The sequence below is a fragment of the Eleutherodactylus coqui genome, chromosome 2 (genome assembly GCF_035609145.1).
Source record: "Eleutherodactylus coqui strain aEleCoq1 chromosome 2, aEleCoq1.hap1, whole genome shotgun sequence".
NCBI lineage: Eukaryota > Metazoa > Chordata > Amphibia > Anura > Eleutherodactylidae > Eleutherodactylus > Eleutherodactylus coqui.
The window spans coordinates 37446772-37470307 of record NC_089838.1 but is presented as its reverse complement, the minus strand read 5'-3'; the positions used below and the strand labels follow the sequence as shown (position 1 = coordinate 37470307).

The 23536-nt window shown below is 41.7% G+C and overlaps 1 protein-coding gene across 41 annotated transcripts in view; it reads left to right on the top strand.

Annotated features, from left to right (window-relative positions):
- The window catches only part of LOC136611234 (protocadherin gamma-C5-like), a 403514-nt gene that overhangs the window by 346915 nt on the left and 33063 nt on the right, over nucleotides 1–23536 (top strand). For 20 of the 41 annotated variants that reach the window (XM_066590626.1, XM_066590624.1, XM_066590590.1 and 17 more), the window contains one exon: nucleotides 22192–22250. In XM_066590626.1, the coding sequence (XP_066446723.1) occupies nucleotides 22192–22250 (59 nt within the window). Of the gene's footprint in view, nucleotides 1–3816; nucleotides 6449–22191; nucleotides 22251–23536 lie in introns of those variants that run through there. The other 21 variants (XM_066590598.1, XM_066590600.1, XM_066590599.1 and 18 more) reach the window with 4 other exon arrangements.

Here is a 23536-nt window from a genome sequence, read left to right as displayed (position 1 = left end):
TTGGTCCATCGGCCCTCTGTGATTACATTGTGGAGGGCCAATGACATCATAGAAGGAGCACACTCCCTCTGTGAACCCTTTACATGTCGCAATGTACATTGATCACGGCTTGTAGGTGGGTAACAGTGCGGATCAGTGTTCTCACCGATCCCCCTGGTTGCAGCAGGAGGCCGGCTAATAGTCACAGCTGGCTTCCACTGCGGGATGGCACAGGCTCATTTCTGAGCCTGCGCCATCCACAGGACGTAACTTTACATACTGTTGTATTAACCACCCCCAGTCAGGACGTAAAGTTACCTTTTGTAGTGTTAAGGAGTTGATTTGTAAAGCTTCAGTTCTGCCAGAAATAAAATCCTTATGTCAAAATATCTCCTGGTTTTCGCTGCACAAGGTTTTCTTTTGGTTATCTTCATCATAAGAAGCAACTGCCAAGGCTATGATAATCCGAAGGAATTGTATTATTTATACAATGTATATGAATATATAGTCCACTGTAATGTGTAAAAGAGAACATGGAGTGGGACTTGGATATTTGAGGAGAATTTCTCTATGGCGATGACATTGGGACTATCTGCTTATAAGCACAGCATGGTTCAATTTATCTCCTGATAGCATGGCTCCTGTCATATATGACCTGGGCTAATTCCACATGGGGGATCACGATTTTGTCCGCAGTGGAATCCGGACAACTGCTTTTCGCACGTTATTGCTTGGCGATGATGCAACCTTTCCGCAATGTCATTGTGAAAGGGCCGCAGATCTCCGCTGAAAAATTGAGCATGCTGCAATTTTTCTTCTGTATGCAGAAACCGCAGTTGGTTTACGCAAGTGTGGAGGAAGAAGCGATTTTCCATAGTATGCTATGGGTGCTATTTGGTGCGGATGCCCACCGCGGATTCCCCAGCAAATATCCGACCGTGGGCAGGAGGCCTAACTTACTGCAATTTTGGTTTGGACTGCAGCCTTCTATGTTTACTGAACATGACAAGCTTTGACATTGTTGATTTTTTTATGCCTGCCTTACTGTATTCTCACCCTATTTTTCATGTGGTGTGCCGTCTGATCTCAACTCACTAAGGCCGGTTTCCCATACGCACAGCAGCACAGCTGGCGTTGTAGTGAACATCAGAGGGAAACTGATGCCAGAATTGATCCCATAGTTCTCTTTAGGACAGTTCATGGTATCCTGTGCATCAGTTTTGATATCGGATACCTTACTGCCCCAGACAGAAAAACATTGCATGCTGTATTTTTCTATCTTGCTATAGGCACTGGACTGGTGTAAGGCCAGCTGCACACGGGTATATTTGCATTCCGGAATCCGAGGCGGCAGTCTGCCCCTCCGGGTTCCGCAGCAAATACCTTCCATAACATGCTGTGGAAAAGCACTTTTTCCTGCACATGAGCAGAAATCAATTGCAATTTTCCGCTCAAGGAGGAAAAATCACAGCATGTTCTATTTTTCAGCGGATTCTGCTCAGACGGCTTCCATTGAAGTCAATGAAAGCCGTCCGACCCGTGGCCCTTCCGTAATTAACATTGCATAGAGGTCGCAGGATCCGTGTTATTGCCTAGCAACGTTGTGGGAACATCTGTAATGCGCATGTTGGACGGTGAGCCGTCCAGAACATCCGCAGGACTGAAAAAGAAGACAGGTACGCAGGATCACCAGTCAGGCACAGGATCGGATTCCGATGCAGGATTCCGCTTCCGGAATCCCGCCCGTTCGTGTGCAGCTGGCCCTAATGGTTGACCAAAGCTGCATCAAGATTGACTGGCATGAAAACACTGGCCAGACACAACTAATAGATGAAAACTCTGCCTAAGCTTGGGTTTCAATATGTACAGTAGTCCAACTTTTTTGCCCTTTGGCATTGTAGTGGAACAACAAAGAAAAATTAGTTTTCTATTGTGGAGTTCGTAGCATCCGGCTCATACGCTTTGATGCCAGATACCTATCTGTACAGGACAGAGAACCACTGCATACAGGATTTTTCTGTATGGTTATGTCTAGCTATGGGCAAAATGGCATCAGTTGTGTCTGGTCCAGCATGAAAACTCTGGTTGGACACAACTAATAGAAACCTAGCCCAAAAGACCCTTGTAGCTAATAGAAAGTACTCCGACCAAGGATTATGAGTAGAGATGAGCGAGCCTACTCAGCCACGCCCCTTTTTTGCCGGAGCGCCGCGATTTTCGAGTACTTCCGTACTCGGGTGAAAAGATTCGGGGGGTGCCGTGGGTGAGTGGGGGGTTGCAGCGGGGAGTGGGGGGGGAGAGGGAAAGAGAGAGGGCTCCCCCCTGTTCCCTGCTCCGCCACGCCTCCCCCCGCCCCCCCGGCGCACCCCGAATCTTTTCACCCGAGTACAGAAGTACTCGAAAATCGCGGTGCTCGATCAAGTAATTACTCGAAACAAGTATACTCGCTCATCTCTAATTATGAGATAACATTACAGAAGTCATGTGGTTTGTAAAGTACCTGGACCCTAACCAAAGTCGAAGTGCATTCTGATTTACAGTAGTTCTATCTTTGAGTACCTTCTAAAGTTCATTAGGCATTACTCTAGCCTAAGGGATGTAAGCATCCTGTGCTTCCAATAGATGATATAACAGCACCCAAAGCTCTGTCATTTAGGGGGTAACTAAATTCCAATGATGTACATTTGTTTTTTACTCATCTGTTCATACGTTTCTAAGTTCCTCAAGCAACATTAAAACCCTATATTAATTCATCCCAGTGTGATATAACATACAGAGGTTACAAGACCTTAGATTGTATAATAATTGGATGCTGAAAGTCTTTCTATGTTGTGCGGATTTGATGTTTGAAGTAATTCAAGTCACAATTAATTATACATTGATGCTTTTTTCCCCCCAAGTATGTGTTCCAGCTCCTTGTGAGACTCAGCAACAGAACAAAACACATCTATGCATTGTTATAATACTTTATACAGTATATATTATGTATTTCATTTAGCCCCATACTCCAGTATAATCCAGTATGCTCAAACTTCAAAATATTATTACATACTGTGATATAAACTAATTAAAATATTGCACATCATCAGCATTTTCGCTTATAGCCCAAAACCCTAGTTCAAATAAATGAGCTGCAAAAAAAAGCAGGTCAGTCAGAATAATTTGTTCTGTGCTTGATCTGCAATTAGCCAACATCTGAAAATTGTAATTGCGAAATGTGTTTGAACGCGTCAGTCTGTATTTACATATTGCAGTCCGTTTTCGCGGAACATGCCGCACCAAATTATGCAGGGCACAGTCTGCAACGCTGTTGTGGAATATCCCGTTGTGTGAAAGGTTCTTAATCGGTCCATGTATAGAAGACATTGTGTGCTTTTATAGTGGGATGTCTTTGGAGATACTCTATGTAAACTTCAAATATTCTCGAAGCTGATCATCTGTTCTACATGCATCAAAAATTGTGTGCACATAGCAAAATAGTAAATTTATAGAATATTTAATTATTTGATTTCTATCGATATACCATACTTCTGCAATGCAAAAATGATTTTAATTAAAGAAGTGAAAAGGCAGAATGATAATAAGTAACACTTAATATTTTTACGGGTTTTTTGGTCATTTATTTTTTTATACAAATGTACTTATTTATTTAAATTTTACATGCCGTAAAATGTTTATTTACTAGAATGTTTACTACGCAGATGTAACTATGTATTTAGAATTAAGGGAAATTGTTCTTGTCTTCTAATTAATAGCATTGACCAGTAGAGGGCAGAGTTGACATCTGATCCTCCGCTGCTGCACATAACAGACATTGTGCTGTCATCCTCTCTCTCCCCTCTGGATTTGTGCAACGTTCCTCCACCAACACAGAAAGAAGAGCTCGGGCTCTGACAAGAATCTCACCCGTGGATGTATTTAATCAGTTGAATTCCAATGTTTTATGGTCTGAAGCTAATATTTTACACTATGGAGTGATTCATTCAAGGGATTACATGTGGATTCTGTGCCTGCAGTTACACTGCTTGGAGGAAAGGTTTAAGTTATGGACATTCACAACTCTGCAGAGACTTGGAAATGGCAAGTAAAGTGCTTCTTTCTCCTTTGTAGCTGGGGCTGGGTCTCCGGGCAGCTTCGATACTCTATTGTTGAGGAGTCTGAGCCGGGGACAGTTGTGGGAAATGTAGCTCAGGATTTGGGACTGCAAATCACAGATCTGTCTAAGCGCAGGCTTAGAATGGGGACGGAGGGAAGCAGAAAATACTTTACTGTAAACTGGGAAGATGGAGCTTTGACTGTGAATGAGAAGATAGACAGGGAGAGCCTGTGTGGAATCAGTACAATCTGCTTGCTACCCGTTGAGGTAGTTATAGAAAATCCTCTACAGCTACATCGTGTCATGGTAGAAATTCTTGATATCAATGACAACTCTCCCATGTTTTCAAATCCTGAAAGGACTATAAAAATTACAGAACTTTTAGCAAGTCCGGGAGCTAGATTTGCCTTAGAAAGTGCACACGATTTGGATGTAGGATCCAATGGGATTAAACAATATAGACTCGACCCAAGCCCTTATTTTTCTCTGTCTGTGAAGAAACGTAGCGATGGAACACTCATTCCTGAACTGGTATTAGAGAAAGTTTTAGACCGGGAAGAAGTAGACAAACATCAACTGATCCTCACAGCTGTAGATGGTGGTGATCCTGCTCGATCTGGAACTTCCCAGATAAATGTCATCGTTATGGATTTAAATGACAACGAACCAATATTTGATAAAGGATTATATAAAATTAACGTGAAGGAAAACTCCCCTCCTAATACTGTGCTGTTACAACTTAATGCCACTGATCTTGATGAAGGAGTCAATGGGGAAATAGAGTATTCATTTGAAGACCACATGTCTGATTCCATCAAAAAAATGTTTGCCTTAAACCCAAACACGGGTGTTATTTCTGTTATTGGACCTATTGATCATGAGGAATCAAGGTCATTTGAGCTGCCTGTTAGAGCTAGAGACAGAGGAGTACCCGAAATGGAAGGTAATTGTATCATCCAAGTCGAAATTGATGATGTCAATGATAATGCTCCTGAGATCCTCGTGACCTCCTTAATAACAGATGTTCCTGAAGATACAGCAGTGGGCACTGTTGTTGGTCTTTTCAGAGTAAAAGATAAAGATTCTGGGCAAAATGGGCAAGTGACACTGGAGTTGCCATCTAACTTACCATTTAAATTCACATTTTCACATGACCATTACTCCTTAGTGACTAAAGATGTTCTAGATAGAGAAACAATATCTCAGTATGTAATTGATCTGATTGCCAGTGATATGGGTTCTCCTTCTCTAAGGACGCAGCAAACAATCACTTTGAAAATTTCAGACGTCAATGATAACCGACCTAGCTTTTCACAAGTTATGTATACTGCCGGCATACAAGAAAACAACACACCTGGACAACTACTTGTGGAGATATCTGCTTCTGATCCGGACGAAGGTGAGAACTCAAACTTAGTTTACTCACTCCTTGACAGCCAAGTTGTGGGATCTTCATTTGTATACATCAATTCAAAAACTGGTAGCATTTATGCACAACGTTCCTTTGACTTTGAAGAAGTCCAGGTTTTACAGGTCCCAGTAAAAGTTGAAGATTCAGGATCTCCGAGACAAGTTTCTAATGCAACAGTTTTCATTTTCATTTTGGATACAAATGACAATGCTCCAAGAATATTCTACCCAGAATATACCGATGAGTTCATTGCCCAACAGAAGATTCCAAAGTCATCTCCTGGTGGTTACTTTGTCACGAAAGTTACTGCCATGGATCCAGATTCTGGCCACAATGCATGGTTGTCTTATGAAATTGTTAAGGCCACCGACTCATCTTTATTTTCTATATCTTCACAAAGCGGGGAGATCAGAACGGCTCGTAGTTTTCAGGAAAATGAAAATCTAGAGCACAGTTTATTGATTTTAGTTAAAGATCATGGGGAACCACCTTTATCTGCCACCGTCACAATCATTGTCACGTTAGAAGATGGTATGGTCCAAGAAAACATGAAGTCCAAGGATTTATTCCACAGTACACCTAACAAGTCTGACTTGACCATGTATTTGATCATTTCTCTTGTGGCTATAAGTTGTGTGTCATTTATCACTTTTACAATATTGCTCGTAAAATGTCTGAGAAAGGATCGTGGAGGTTCTGGGTGGTGTTGTAAGGATGCACCCACACCAACCCACTATCCAGCGCAGTATCCAACTCTTCGTCTGAACCCAGATGGTACTCTGAAATATATGGAAGTTAGAATGGGTCCTATGGAACCCCAGGGTCAGTGTTACAGGTCCTGTTTTTCAACCTTGTCTGATAAAAATGATTTCACCTTCATGAAGCCATTAAATTTTCCACAACTGAAAAGCTTGGTCGGTGAAACTGAGGTCATATTCCCTCCCTTAAATGGTCCTGACCAGGTGAGACATCACTGTTTCCTATTCTATAGTCATGTACATTTACTTTTTCCATATAAAGTTCGATGGGCCAAATTTGGATATTTGTTTCCTGTACTAAAACAATGAATGTACTGTAGAGCTGTAGAAGACCATGTAGAGCAAATTTTCGCCATTCCGGGGAAAGTTTTACTCTGACCGGAAGTCAGTCTCTCTATTCATTCTTAGGAAATGTCTCGGAGGAATGCATAGAAAGACTGATTTGACGTCATGTCCCCATTGGAGACAATGCATGATAAAAAAAAATATAAGGGCAAACTAAATGGACCATGTGGTCTTTTTCTGCTGTCAATTTTCTATGTTTGAATGAATTAGCAAGTCAGAGTATGGGTCACGTGGTATGGAGGACCATAACGGAGCCAATAAATTAGAAATATATCACTGCTGTTGAGCCTACGTGAGTTACAAATAGAGCAAATGATAAAAACTTTTCTGAAGTCGCGCTTTAATGTGAATTCAGTTACGTCTTATGGTAAAGCCAGTGAGTAAACTGACAGATCTGTCTTTTTCAGGGTACAAAGTAGGGGATAAGCTGTGTATACATTGTAATTCTTTAGGCAGGATTTCATGATTATATGCATCGGTATTAATTGCATATAGTTTTATGTAAGTCTTTACAGAATTGCAAGGAAATAAAAGGTAGTAAAATATTAATTTGAAGGAGTATGCATCATTTGGGTGACTCAATATTTAACTAAGCAGATATACCAGGAAAAAAGCTGAAGAGTGTACTTCATGTACAGTATTGCTTGTGAAATTATCATAAAGATGAGTAATATTAGTGCGGCATGCACGCACCTTATTCAGCTCTGCAGGAATGCTCAAATCTCGGAAATGCTTTGTAATTTTCTTTGTGCAAATTGCAGGTCGCTGACCCATCCAGTTTCAGTCTCCAGATTACCGTAGAGTAACATGGAAAACACAAGTACAGTAAAAATAAGAGCGTACGTACCATAGAGACAGACCATGCAGTTGTTATGGGGCTGATTGAAAAGGGGCGTGCTGTGATGTTTGGCCCCACCCCCTTTTCCACTAGCTGGCTAGAATCAGTGCAAGACTCAAAAACAAGGGGATGGGGAATTGTTTTAAGGGTCAAGGAAAGGGAGTGGAAAAAACACTTGGGTGTCTCTTAATAGGGTGTCTATTTTTTATCTTTGCTCTTAGACCCCCTCTTTTTTTTATTTGCAACAAAATTTTACTCTTTGAATGTTGTATTGTAAGGCATTGACCTATGAGGTTCCTCACTACATCTAATAGAGGTCCTAAGACCCTCTGTGTGAAGTCCATGGGGGGAATTCATACAACAGTTTACACCAGAAATATGCAATGAAAAGTCACAAATTTTTTGCATTTTTGTCACTTTTGTAAGAAAAAAAGAGGGTGTGGCTTGACGAGGGGCATTGGGCTACCTGTGGCCCATCAACTTTACTCCAGAAACTGACAAATTCTATGGGAAACCTATGGCGGGTTTTACCTGCCGTTGATTTCAGCATGTGTCGCATGGGTGGCCCAAGATACGACAGATGTATTAAGATGCTTGCACCTCAACTGTGACTTATCTAAGACCAGCGTGTAAAACACCAGTATTAGAAAAATGTGCCCCCATATGATCTAATAGCTGATCAATCCCTTCATATAGGTTTAAGTCATTTTGTACGACCTTCCTGCTGTATACAGAATAGCACTAATCTATGTGTAGCCAAAACGTAATGTGGGGATAATTATGTGCAAGTGAACAGCCATATTTCCTCAGTAAACAGCCACGTGTAATCTATTCTACTGTGATAATGTGTATTTTTTACGTCTTTGTAATTGGATAGGTAAATGAAGATAGCTGAAAAGGAAGGCCGTGGAAAGAAACAGTGGTTGGTCTGGATATTAATGACATCGTTGGGTTTACATGGCTTTAAAGGGGTTATCCGGGGACATAATATTCTGTTAAACCTCGCTCAGCCTGCAGTATTAAAATAACGGATTACATACTTACTATTACGCACCCCCCCCCCCCCCCCCCTCCCCGCTGCTGCCACGTCTCCGATCCTCGCTGGTCTTAATTACCAGGTGCAGGAAGCCAGCGATAATGTCGCCAACAAAAGTGCCATGTGACCGCTGCAACTAATCACCGATTCCCTTTGGCTGGTGAATAGCTATGGTGCTCACATGACCCACTGTTGGTTCGTCATCAGCCTCCTCCCGGAATTGAAGTTCAGCAGGGATCGGGGAGACAGCAGCAGCGGGGAACATGGAAGGGTGAGAGTGTAATCCGTTATTTTACTACTGCAAGCTGAGCAAGGTTTTACAGAATAGCCCCGGTAGACCCTTAAAATGTCTTTGACTATGTAGTCTACCACGTGATGTACCTGCACTCTGTATGAGCTTAAATCCTATTTAACAGCCTTTCATGTAGGCAAGTATTCATTTTTGCATGGACAATATTTGGTGGTGTAAACGTCTGAAAGGCAACAGAGTTGTTATTGCGTGAAGTACACCTCGTTCCCTGATGTGACATTTTAAGAACCGGCTAACGAGATGGATAAGTCCATTTATCTGGAGTAAGTCCCAGTCAATGTGTGCAGATTGTTAGTATGGCTGTGTGTGAAAGTGTTAGAGCAGATCAAGGATTTTGACATTCAGAGTAAGGGCGGCTTCAGATGACTGTATGCGCTAACATGCTCACCTCTGCTCAACAAATTTGCGCCGTGAACGAAGTTTGATTAGGTAGATTTACACGAGTATCGGTGCATTATACTGTACTTTTTGCACAGGGAGGTCCAATTCACATGCACACGTGATACGCCCCTTCAATGATTTAAAAGGCTATTTAGTCTAATGAGGTCCAGATGTGTTCTTTTTCCTGCAGAATTGCGCATTTGTGCACCTCCTATAGACTTCTATGAGGCCTTTGGTATGCAAATATACACAAAAATAGAGCAGGTCCTATTTTTTCTTGCACAAGCACAAAATGGGCATGTAAAACACACAACTGAAAGCAAACCTACTGACATCTATAGGTTCTATTCTCTGAGAACTACGTGCCTATATTTTACACGTGCACATACAGTCATCTGAAGAAGTCCTATTTTGCTTTTAAAACATTTTTCAGAGGAGTTTCTTACTCTTGCCTTGGGTAGCTTTGGTTTGCATTATAACTTGTAAACATAAATTCGTTGAATTACGTGTATAGCTAACATTTTAAAACATTTTTTGGCGTCACGAGCAGGACCTGGCTTTCTTTATTTCAACTTTTCAAAGCTCTTTAAATACCTTCAAAGATATTTTGCAGGATAATGAACAACACTATGTGCGCTCGTTTCAGTTGTATACATATGTGTCAGTGCATATAGGATTATCTGCCTTGTGTAAGAGTATTTAGGATTCTGTCTAAGCAATTCTATGCTTTACATCACGCAGTTAGCAGGGATAGACTGCCGCCCCGCTTACCATTCACTATCTGTAAACCAGCTTCATTAGCATCCGAATGCAAATCTGCTTGGATCTGGTCCAGTTACAAATGACTTCTTAGTTGTATGGTTAAGTAAACAGTAAAACAATTCAGACAATGATAATTATTCGGATCTTGGTGTTCTGTAAATAGAGGGAATGACAAGATGCAGGAATGCTGTGAAGGGAGATTGCTTCATTTAACCCAAAATATCAACTAGTGCTTGGGGATTTTTTGCAAGTGATACCACAACAGGAATTCTATGAACAATGTGAAAACCACCAATTATTAAGTTAAAGGGGTTTACCGAGTTATTATTTTCTTGCTAAATATAGACTTCCCATGTAAGGAAACAAATCCAACTATTCTCACCTCGCCGGGCTCCCCATGAGGTCTGTGTTTAAAGGCTGCAGTTGGCCTGTTGACCAAACTTTAACTCAGGCCTAGTGAGATGAACTGAGGTGCGGTGCAGGAATTTTGAGGGGCCGAGAGAGGGGAGTATAGTCTGATTTGTTTTCTTACATGGGAAGTCTATATTTAGCTACAAAAAATAAGGCCCAATGTCCATGGGTGGACTTGAATTGCGGAATCCGCGCAGACGATCCAGAGTTCAAGAGAAACATGGGCGTCCGCAGCTGAATTAAAGCATGCGGATTTGTTTTGCGGACCCTTTCGTCCGGAAGACAAATCGCAGCATGCTCTATTTCAGTGTGGTTCCCGCATTGAAGTCAATGGAAGCCATCAGACCGCGGCCCATCCGCAGTTGACATTATGGACAGGTCTCGGATTCTGCGGGAGAACAGGAGTTTAAAAAAACCCTCAACTCTACTGCGCATGTGCACCAGCACGCTGGCCGACGCTTCCGCACACATCCACAGTAAAGACCCGGATAGGTACGCACGGTCCTCAGCCGCTGCGGGCTCCAGCATGGGGAATCCGACCTACCCGTGAACATGAAGCTTAACTCAGAAAAGCCCTTTACGCAATATAATTAGCCACATAGCTGTAGGAAGCTTTTCATGGATCATAGTCAACTGTGATAGGAGGAGGAATGGCATCAAAAGAGCAGCCATACACTAGTAATAATTAAAAGCGCTTACTGAGATGTGAATGACACCATGCAACATGACTAGGGCTGCCAACAGCGTGCTGTATTGATGTTGCATTCACCATTGAGGGTTGTGATTGATGGCTGTGGTCATGGCTGATGGCCATGTGATGTATGGAAAATTAAACATTCGTCTGCAGTGAAAAATTGGGGTAAAGTTACTGAAAGCAGTATATTAGAAAGTTTTTTACCTTAGTATTGTGATCAAAATGCAAGAGTTTTTCGAAGATTGGAAGAGATCTCGGAAAACTGGTGTGTTTCATTATATGCTTCAGGTTATGACATATATACAGTAGTGACATTACCAGTATCATCTTCTGGAGTACGAAAGAAATGTGTCTTCAGGGCGTTCCTAGAGAGTTAAAAGAAGAGGCTGCCAAGGGGAATGTATATAACTAGGAAAAGTGAAGGTACTACCTAAAGCAGGTGGCTGTTAGCAAATGATTCACTTCTTGTTTGCGCTGATGGCAGATGGAGAAGTCTTTAGAGAGGTGGTAACAAACCTTTTCTGGCCTGAGGAACACAATGTCATATTGAATCACTCCCAAGGGCTGCAGTAAAGCTTAAAGGGGTAATACCATTTGAGGCATTTATGGGATATTAAAAGTATATGCCATAATTGTCTGATGAGCTCAAGTGCCACTTTCATAACACTCATCTATTGGGAGAATGGGCTCCGCTTGACTTAGAGTCATCACTCCAGAGAGGAGCTCTCTCCACTGTAGACTATAGGCATTGTGGTAACATTTCTCAACTCCTTAAAACGTACCTGAGTTTTCAACAAGTTTTCCAAAATGCACCAGGTTCTCCTTACCCTCCTTTCATTTGCTGCTGTTTGCACCCTGTTTCATGTCACTAAGTTCTGAATTCTAGGTGGTCTCCCTCAAATTCTGTTGCTACGCTGTTTGCAATTCACTTTAATTAAGGGGGCATGTAGCAAGTCTAGCATTCTGCAGCAGTTCAATGTCCTGACTTTTTTGCTCTCATTCCCATGCTGCATTGCAGTTTGTGGTCCAATCATCAGGGAGGCAGTATCTGAATGCCCATCCCTCTGATTTCACAGGACAATCAGGCATTTAGAGCCATTCTGGCAAATGGTTGGTAAATCTACAATAATGTGGGCGTGTAATGTGTGTACATGCACACACAGTCACACATCCACATGCAGGAGAAGCAGAGACTGTGTAGATCATTATCACAGTGTCTGCAGATCCGTCAGCCTGCAGCCTCTGAGTGCAAGGAATCCTGTAAAGATACCCCGAACACCTGTTGCTATGGAAATATCCCTGTGTCCTTGTTACTAAGGAAGCTTTGTACCCAACGACTGAGAGTTGATTGCAGAGAAGCTGGACGTGGCAGCCACTTTAAACATGATTTATAGTGGTGAAGTGGCAACATTTTTAATGCATGGATAATACAGAAATGATGAAACTAACACTAACAGATGAGCAGAAATTAAAAAAATTACTACCCCTTTAAACAACAATGTCGAGAGCCGCGTGCCTAGATGGCTACATCTAACGTATATCACTTCCTGGAGTGCCAGAGTCAAGGGAACTGACTTTCTGAATATATTAGGACTTAGACATGGATACACAGTGCAGCTTTAGTACTTAGTTATATCTGCTCCTGACCTGTGCTGTTCCTCTTATCTCTGCATATTCATGTGAGCAGCCATGCCAGACTAGTATCTCTGTGTCTACATGGTTCAGGGCCACACAGAATGGCATTGAAGGCTATAGGCGGTCTCTGGACCACAGGATGTTAACCCCTGCTGTAAAGGAACTATATGAGCAAATCTGATATGCCTTGTGCGTGTGGGTAGTACATGTCACAGTGACTCTTTGGTGTTGTTTGAATCCCGGTGCCATGCTCTGCCACACATAGACATAACACAGTATTTTAGTGTTTGTTGTGAGTGGCAAGAACTTTATAGCAGTTATGGGGCCATTGGTGGTACAGACACTCCAGGCTTTTCTGTTCTGCAGTGGAAAGTGCTTCACTGAATATAAACTGCCGTCATTATTCTATATTTTAACTGATGCAAATTTTCCTGCAAAGCATACTTCTATCTTAGAGCTTCTTTACACGAGCATAAGCGTAAAAAGGCACACAGTAGCGCAAAGTTTTTTGCGTCGTGAAGGGATCTTTATTGCACGCGTGCCTGTGCAGGCACCGCTAGTTCACATGGATGGGGGAATCACCCCGCCCTCATTTAAATGACTATTAAGCCAAACAAGGTGTTCACGGTTATGCGCAGCATTTGCACATATACGCTCGTACATATGTGTGCATTTGCACAACCCCATAAACTCCTATGGGGATCTTTGGTGCACAAATGCTGATCCACTATTGATGAGCGAGCGTACTCGCTAAGGCAAACTACTCAAGTGAGCAGTGCCTTATGCGAGTACCTGTCCGCTCGTCTCTAAAGATTCGGGTGCCGGCGGGTGGGAGCGGTGAGTTGCAGGAGTGAGCAAGGGGTGAGAGAGAGATCTCCCCCCCATTCCTCCCCGCCCCCCGCCTGCACCCGAATCTTTAGAGACAAGCGGGCAGGTACTCGCATAAGGCACTACTCGCTCGAGTAGTTAGCCTTAGCGAGTACGCTAGCTCATCTCTATTGATGACCTATCCTGATGATAGGTCATCAACCATCAACAGTATTTCCCTGGAAAAACCCTTTAAAGAATCCAGAAATGTTGATGATTCAGAGATGGTGCTAAAGGTCATAATATGAATTGAATGTCTTCCTGTTGGTGTAACACAAATGTGTGATTTTCTTGTGATCTGTAGTATTGCTATAGCTCGGGTATGTTTTCGAGCTCAGCAGATATCTGCTCTACGTGCTCCATTTTATTGCAGAATTGACATACCAGACGGCGCACAGGTGCATGCTATATATATAGTGACAATGATCTGCGCATTGTCAGAAAATCCCCAGTGACCATGTTCTTAATGAACAGCTATTCTGAGCCCATCTAGAAATGAGGTTGGAGCACTTCTGTCATTAGTCCAGGAGATTGCATTATATGGCACTGTGCTCTCAAATATTCACACCCCAGGCCTGCGAATTTTAGGTTGTTTTTTTAAGTTAAAGTTTTCTATTTTTTATTGTTCTGTACGACGCCAATGACATATTATTTTACTCTCCAGTGATATTTACTTCTTTCAAATTAGCCTCGTGTGCGCAGAGTGTTAAGGCAACAGAAATGCAGTCCTAAGCTCTCACTCACGACCTGAAGGTTGTGAGTTCAATCCCCGCTTGATTCAGGCAGCCGGCTCAAGGTTGACTCAGCCTTCCATCCTTCCTAGGTCGGTAAAATGAATACCCAGCTTGGTGGTGGGGAAATAAATAAAATTACCTGACAGCGTTGTGGAACAAGGTGGTGCTATACAAATAAGATTTTTATTTTCAAATTGGTATTTTGTAGTGTTGGTGTGCTGGAGCCCACGTTAACAATTATGTTCAGAGACCCTGCGTTGGGTTGAAAAGTATATAGATTTAAATTGTTAAAAGATATAAATAAAATGATTATCACATTGTTTTTCAGGACGATATGGCCTTTAAGTATTTGACTATAGTCATGCTATGTAATAATCTGCTTCCTCACACACATTGAACACATACAAATCACGCTGGCACGTTTCCAGAGAGTTTGTCTATTTCTGGTCTTGTGTTTTACATGTGGAGACTTGTTCTTGTTTAGTCTTGCCCGGCCACTTTTCACGGCTTTATACACATTTATTTTTATAAATCCTCTTATGTAAATATGTATCAGTTTCACCACTTTAAAGACATTTAGATAGTTAAAGGGTCTGTCTGCTTTGGCCAATTCCTTTTTATAGTTTCCATAAAAAATAATCTAATCACAGGGCTCCTCAATTCCCAGTGATCAGCTGTAATCAGTGGGGAACCTGGAAGCCAGTATTTCATTTCCCTGCAGCACCTCCGCAGGAGAAATAAAGTATGACACGGTGCTCATTGTAATCAATAAACACTGTAGAGCCTAGTCCTCCTGAGACGCTCTCCACCCTCATTAATAGATGAATGAGGGCACGCTCTATTTACTTAGAATTCCCTAAGAAGAATTATCTTTGGTTTGTTTTTGGCAAAAGGACTGTCTCATGTAGTCACAGTGAACAATATCAGGAATAGTGGAGATTGCCGTCTAATCATGGTCGTAGCATCGGTTTGTTTCGCTACAATTGGGGGCATTGTAGGTTATTTCCTAAAAAGAACAACCAAGTGCATGTAGTGAAGAGCTATAGACAATCCGTTAATTGCATTTCTGCCTAATGTATGGTAGATGGATCATTTCCAAGCTCTGATTGGCTGCAGTGGTTTACCGCAGAAGATCCGGTATCTTGTATGATAAGAACACTTCTGTTCCGTAGTATTCTGCTGCTTTTTATATTGAGAGTATTTATAGATTTCAGCAATTTGCCACTATCGGTAGCATCAGAGATGATACTGAGCTGAATTAAATAGCCTGCAGAGGAGCTATATTTGGTTTTGATGACTCAATGATGTGTTTTCTTATGTTTAAGCTTTATTAAAGCAAAACTCCATTCCACAGCTGGGCCCTCCCCAAAATAACAAAAAAAGGTATACTCATCTCTCCTGGGGTGCAGTTGACAGCCGGCACTGAAATCAGCAGTGATTTCTATGCAGATAGGGGGGGTGCAAGTGAGTGACCGCTGTGGCCAATCAGAGGACACAGCATAACCATTACTGGCATCAGCGCTCATATCCTGGCCGCCATGATGCCAGGAGTTTGAGAACATGACGGTACAGCATCTGATTGGCCGTAGTTGTCACGTGCTTCTGCTCAGCTCGGCTCCCCAGAAGCCACTGCCGATGACAGCACCGGCTGTCAGCTGCACCCCAAGGCCTCAAGAGAGGTGAGTATATATTTGTTTGTTATTTTCGTCTGGGTCCAGCTGGGGAACGGGGTTTGTTTTAATTACAAAAGCCCTTTAACCATGTGGTGAATTGACCCAGGACCACCTGAACTACAATAATGAGGTGATTTATCAGATATAGCCAAAAAGGAAAATTGGGACACAATTATGCCAGTTTCTGGCGTAAAAAAAGTTGTATATTTAGCGCAAGCAGGTACTTGCACAAATATTAGTGACTTTTCTTCTTTCTGCGCTGGCCCTACAACTTTTTTGAAAAGTGGACGGAGCTTTCAGGAGGGGTGTGGCTATCTTGGATTGACAGATTTATCTATAATTTTTGCCAGGAATACACTACAGGACAGACCTGATGTACATTGCTGAGAAGGTGCACTGAAGTGCTGAACATATGAAGAGATGTGTGCCTCTTCATGTATTCAGTGCATCTTTCGCCGGGGCAAATCATACTAACGCCAGCACAAGAAATATAGCCTAATTTCTAGAGTTGCTGTGCAGGTGAATGCTATTGCCCCCCTGTAAGCAGCCAATGCCTAAAACCATTTATCGCCTACCCGTAGAATAGATGATAAATCATTGATCAATGGAGGCCCGACTGCTAGAACCCCATCACGAGAATGGCACAAAGTGAGGTACAGCAGTGATCACCACTCCATTCACTGCTATGGGGTATGATGGCTATCTCCATAGGCAGTGCATAGAGCAGGAGTCATGCATGCACACTGCCATTCCATTCATACAGCAGACTCAGGGCCTGTCATTCTTATGATCACTTGGGTTCCAGTGATCAAAAATCTGGCGATTATCAACTATAAATATTTTGGTAGGATAACCCCCTTTAATGCAATTATTGGCAAAAAATACCCTGACCAGTTCCTATTTCTCGTTCTATAAATCTCAAAAAATCGCCACTCTCAATTAAACTTTAACAGGTCTGCTAGGTTAAGCCAGCATGCTAGTGGGCAGTCCTATAATGTACTTTCATGACATTACAATGCCTTATCAGTAGTTTTCCATAGAGGTCCCACAAGTTATTCCAATTCATAACCTAGGCAAAGCATTATAAATCCAGTTCCCAGTCCACAATGGTGTCTGTGAGATTTACAATATATATTTCTCTGTTCTCATTGCATTCCTGGAATATTAGGCAATGGTTTTTAAGATGTCGCCATTCTCTTGCTGTGACCATGAACTTTGGCTGACTTATGTAGCAGATTTCTAAGGAACATTTTGGAATGATGTGTCGTGAAGGTTGATCCTTTTGCTTATTCTCAGCTTTTCTTCGATAAACTCTGTTCAGTTTGTGAAGAAAATAGCTCAAGCTGCGTTGTGTTAGAATTGTGTACTTTATGGATTTAATTGGGTAATGCAGAGTTTGTGGAAAAAAATAACCCGGAGGGGATTGTGAAATGTGGATTTATGCTGCAATTAAAATCCTCAGGATTTTGGATTTCAACATGGTTTACTGCCTATGTCATCCTCATCTGTTAATTATAATTACAGAAATCCTTGGATCAGTTGTTCTATTGTTTTATTGATGTGTCCTCATTCATTTTAGAGAGAGAAATGATGATGAAGTGGAATGGAGGATTGGAGATAGGACCAATTTATTCTTTTGGCATTATTGATAGACTAGTTGTGTGTTCTGTAATACAGACCGTACACATGAGCTACGTGTTAGCCACCTATGCACATGACCCATGTGTTAGCCACCCATACACATGAGCTACGTGTTGGCCACCTATACACATGAGCTACGTGTTGGCCACCCATACACATGAGCTACGTGTTGGCCACCTATACACATGAGCTACATGTTGGCCACCCATATACAGGAGCTATGTGTTGGCCACCCATACACATGAGCTACGTGTTGGCCACCCATACACATGAGCTACGTGTTGGCCACCCATACACATGAGCTACGTGTTGGCCACCTATACACATGAGCTACATGTTGGCCACCCATATACAGGAGCTATGTGTTGGCCACCCATACACATGAGCTACGTGTTGGCTACCTATACACATGAGCTACATGTTGGCCACCCATATACAGGAGCTATGTGTTGGCCACCCATACACATGAGCTACATGTTGGCCACCCATACACATGAGCTGAAGTTATTTCCAATACATAATTGTCATTACTAATAAGTAGTTCTGTAAAAACGAGGTAAAACAATCTAGGGCAAGGTTGTTCTAGAAGAATCTATCAGTGATTTTACATGTATTTTTGATGAGCACAGGAAGAAAGCATAATGCCAGGGTCTCTTAGGCCTTTCCTCAAAGCTCTTCGTCACATCAGGTTTCTACAGTAACCGGGAACAATTTTATTGATGTGTAAATTAGGCGGCTGTTTCTGTAGGCAGGTGCTCTGACTCTACCTAACAGATCTTTTATGTATTGATGTTACTTTTGTATTATTCCTGACGGTTTCTATTATGTTGCTCACAGGCTTACTCAGCAATCACATAATTATACTCTCCACTTTTACGTTGAAAAAGGTATTAAGCATTCAACTTTCTGCACTGGAAAGATTGAATTGAATCCAAGTTCTTTGTCCTATATCCCAGATTACACATTTGTGAATTATCCGCTGAACGCAGTGTGCAAACAAACATTCGGAAAAAGAAAAAACTTTGTTTTGTAAATGAGAAATATATTTGGCCTCCCCCTTATAGCTCCGTGACCTCATTCGCCTACATGTATGAATACTAGTTATTAGCATTATTTATAGTACCAGTGTATAATACAATATGGTGAATATGACATCATCACATGTAATTATTGAAGGACCTGTGATGATGGCTGGAGTTGATCAAAATATTGAAGGACCTGTGATTACGTCACCGTCATATGATATGGGGCGGAGCTGAGAGCTCTGGTGATTCAGCTGCTCAATGAGCTGAAATCATGGTTGGGATGAAGGACCTGTGATGACATCACTGTCTTGTGATCAGCGCGTAACTCACTCAGTCACTCACGGACAAGTGGTCATTAGTGACTGCTCATTGTGCATCCTCATAACTTGAAAGCTAAAAGTATAGAGAATAAAAGTGGTCAAAGTTAAAGTGTATTCCCATCTGAGAATCTAATGGCATATCCACAGAATATGCCATAAAAGTCTAATAGATGCGGGTCTCAACTCTGGGATCTGCACCGATCTTGGATTCTGGCCCCCATAGCTCCTTGCTCAGACAAATGCAGTGGCTAGGGCTGGTTGGGAGTTACAGAAACAACTGAGCTAAGTTGTTTCCATAGCTCCCATAGCGGTAAATAGGAGTTATGGCAACAACATAGCACAGTGAGCTACACTGTTGCTGTCACTCCTGAATTATGTGCTATGCTGTTTCCTTAGGTCCTACTCACTTCTCTGGCAGTTCATGAAACCGTGAAAGACGGTTGGATCAAACACTTGGGTGTTTCTGGCAGTCCCATACCCTCTATCCACCTTGTACTCAGAAGTATTTCCATCATAATCATGATCAGCCTAGATAGAAATAACCTTTTCATTAAAGAGTGACCATAATTATGGTTGCAGACATATTGCTTTCCAGTGGGAGATGAAGCCAACAAAGACTTTACAAGAGGGGCTTCAAGTTCTCACTCTAGTAGACCTTGTCTATACTTGTAATACATGGTCACCATTGATTTTAATGTACAATTACAGTATTTATTCTGCAACTTTGCCCTAGCAATAATTTCTATCATGCCATAAGGACTCCATCATCATTGGAATGAAAGGGTTCTTGGCTCTTGATCTTTAGATTGCCAATGTCTATGAATGCACATTGAAGAAATTCTCTGTACACATTGAAGTGACACGTTGCTACATTTATGGGATATGTAATTTCCGAACACAAGGAGTATTTGCTTTAACTTGCCTTATGCCATTCATCAGTGATAACTGTGGCCATAATGATTAATATAAGGTTAATAATAGGCAGGCGCAGGATTTGTTTGAAGATGAAGAACAAACAGCCAGTACTTTGTATTCGGCCAGATGTGTGTAATAAGAAAAGAAAATATAGTTGCCTTCTGACCAGTGCATGTTGACCCCTGGGTGAGAGAGGGCCATAGAACTGACCTGTAAAATGTAGCCTCAAAGTCTAAAATTCCTGATTAGAGGAAGTGGCCACAGCAATAGATTATTACTTCCAGATGTGAACAAGTGTCTTCTAGAAAGTACTCCTGTTTTTAACAAAGTACTAATCGGTTTGATCTCCAGTGTGAAGCATATATGCTAATTTTAGTAGAAATTAAGGTATATATTTTCCCCACAGTATTAAACTCTAAGTATATGTAAGTGATTACCCATATGCTTGCTGTTCTTTGTGGATAGTGAGTCAGATTCTTCCATTTACGAGAGTTTATTAACGATCCATAAATCTGACCAGCTGAGGTCCATTAAGTGCCTGGAGAAGGTCATGGAGTTGTCATTAACGGAGTTCTGGGAGGGAACTACTACCAGTGGTGGCCAAACACATATACTAATACTCATGTATATATGCAGTAGATATAGACTGATAAAGTGACTAATTAGCTTGAGTCTGAAGAACAATTCTGGCCAGAATATTATCCACATGGTGTTTGTACAGTTTCCTCAAGTTAGTTGGGTAGCTGACACCATTAATGGACAAAGAACCATGTGGATTTATTATCTGTATCAATCAGCATCAATATAACAATAAGGGCCATTCTAAATCTCTCTGTAATATTCCTGGCTCCCAGCTCTTTTTGGACCCCTCTGAATTTCTAGCACATAGCTTTAACCTCTTGCTGTGCTGTACTTGCATTGTTGCCAGTCTTATTACAAGAAGTGCATATTCCTGCTAAGGAATCTGAGTTGGTGTCTGTCCAGCTGGGACTCTGCCATTATTCCATGCTTATTCGTAATGAGGGTATTCCTCAGACGCTTTGTCGTACTACAATTCTCTAAGGACCTTCTTTACCTTAAGAAACAATCTCTGTGTAAGTGGAGCACATGTATAAAAGTTGGCACAACTTTCTAAAAAACTAGGGTAATGTATAAACCCGCTGTGAGCTTTCTCTTGGCAAACCAGGAGTTATGTAATGTATTGGGTTTAACATATACATAGTAAATTGATGGTGGCATTAGTATTTTTGAGACATTTTTAAATTCTGAGGCCAAGTATAATTAACATGCATTGACTACTTCACTAGAAACCTGACTAGCCCATAGAATACATTGGTTTGTTCTTCTGATTAAGGCCAGGGCTACACGATGACTTCGGACATGTGACATGAAGATCGCAATGTCGCATTGTGACATCACATCTAATGATTGTCAATGTTCTTGCATTGCAACCTGTAACCTAACGGGGCCACAACGGTCAAAAAAACCCAAACTGTTGTAATTTTTGCTATAGATGGCAAGTTGCATTGGCCTTTGCTCTGATAGTATGGAATGCAAGCTGTGCGCAACTGCAACTTGCCTGCAACTGCTCTGAGATTGGCTGTTTTTTAAACCGTGACTTTTCAGAGACTTGATGTCATGTGACCAAAGTCTCCATCTGTTTTACTTGCGTATACAAAGAATGTATATGATATATATGTTGCATTCTGTAGGTTACAACAGAAGTCCACAACTTTTCGTAAGTCATGAGCCCCATGATATTAGCAGTCTTTTAAGGATATGATGAAATAATATGACTTTTACTATAGTGTTAACATCCATTGATATGATTTCGGTACTTGTGTCACGTTTTAGTAACACCATGACCTGGTGCCACTAGTATATAAAACAGCAAAACACTGGAGTGGGGCCCAATAGCAGCAATGACTACTAGGTCATACTCTTGATTTATCAGATTCAAAATGTTAACTTGTCTCAAGTGGTCACACCATGATCATGTATGGGGATGGATTGGACCATTTCTAATATATTGGTGATTTTTCAGATATTTCAATATATGAGAAAGGAATAAATTGCTTTACATGTAATTTACCAGAAAATTATTAATGTTGTGACGTCTCTAATGCAATATAATGGACAATAATACAGTTATTTTTCCTTGATTTGATGTTTGTTGCAGCAAAGTTCAAGGCAGAACCACAATACAGTATGTGCTGTTTCCTTAACATCATCATTTTTCCTTTCTTTTGTCTAGGCTTCAGGACAAGAAGAAGATCAATTAATGTATTTCTTCTGATACTGTTATTTGCGTACAATGTAAGTATGTAGCAATTACAAGCACTTTTCTATTTTTCTTCCAGCAGGCGCAACCTAATGCAGAATGGCGCTTCTCACAGGCTCAGAGACCCGGACCAAGTGGGTGAGTAAATCTTCCCATGTATTTGGGTTTAAGTATATAGAAAGTATTTCTAGTTGTTAAATTAAGGCTGGGAACCCATATGCCTGTCAGGCTTTTTTTGTCCGCCAGCATTTCGCTTCAAAACTGGAGCTAGAACTCATCCCGTAGATTTCAATGGGTTTGTTCATGGCATTTGGCACATTGGTTTTGATGCCAGATGCATCCCTACTAGAGATGAGCGAACGTACTCGGATAAGCACTACTCGTCCGAGTAATGTGCCTTATCCGAGTACCGCTGTACTCGTCTTGAAAGATTCGGGACGCGCTGCGGAGCGGGGAGCTGCAGGGGAGAGCGGGGAGGAACGGAGGGGAGATCTTTCTCTCCTTCTCTCCCGCCCGCTCTGCCCCGCTCCCCGCTGCGACTCACCTGTCAGCAGCGGAGCGCCCCGAATCTTTTAAGACGAGTACAGCGGTACTCGGATAAGGCACATTACTCGGACGAGTAGTGCTTATCCGAGTACGTTCGCTCATCTCTAATCCCTACACTTGGTGGACATGTAAAAAGTTTCGTGCAATGTTTTTGTGTTTGTCTAAATCCGGGCTGTAGCTGCCAGATCATTGCAAAAAGTGCACCAAAAAGATATCACTTGTGTTCAGCTCCAGCATAAAATAACTAGCTGGGCTAGTTATTACAAGTCACGAATTTTACCATAAGTGAACATGCCTCTTCAGCAGCACCAATTGGAACGATAGCTACCCTATGACTCACTATTCAACTTTTTATAATGTAACTCAAGATATAAACCAAACCAGAATATCCATGTACATACAGCGGTTTCAGGGTTATTGCTCCTAATCGTACAGTACGATTCTTGTTGGCAAGGTGACAGGCCAACAATGTGAGTCTAGGGAGGTAATGTATCTCCTAGTGGAGAGAACAGGAGAGAGCACCACATGGGTGTAGGGGATCTTATAGGCCATGCAATGCTTTCTGGGAAAAAGCCATGCAAATGAGTGCTGGAATAATATCCACAGCTCCAGCTATTGGAATGGTCGCTACCCTATAAGTCAATATCCGACTTTTTAGCGGACCTTGCAGTAGGGCTAGGGATGCACCAGTAAGCCAATCCAGAATATCTTTTTATATAAAGTTGTTTCAACATTACTGCTCATCAGTAGCTTATGTCACATTTCACCAAAAGTCGGGTGATTGGCAAAAGGCACATCTAGCTGCAACAAGCAATAATGCCTTCTTCAGTTATGTGAGCAATGGGGGGCCAAAAGGGATCAGAGGCACAGGTGAAAAT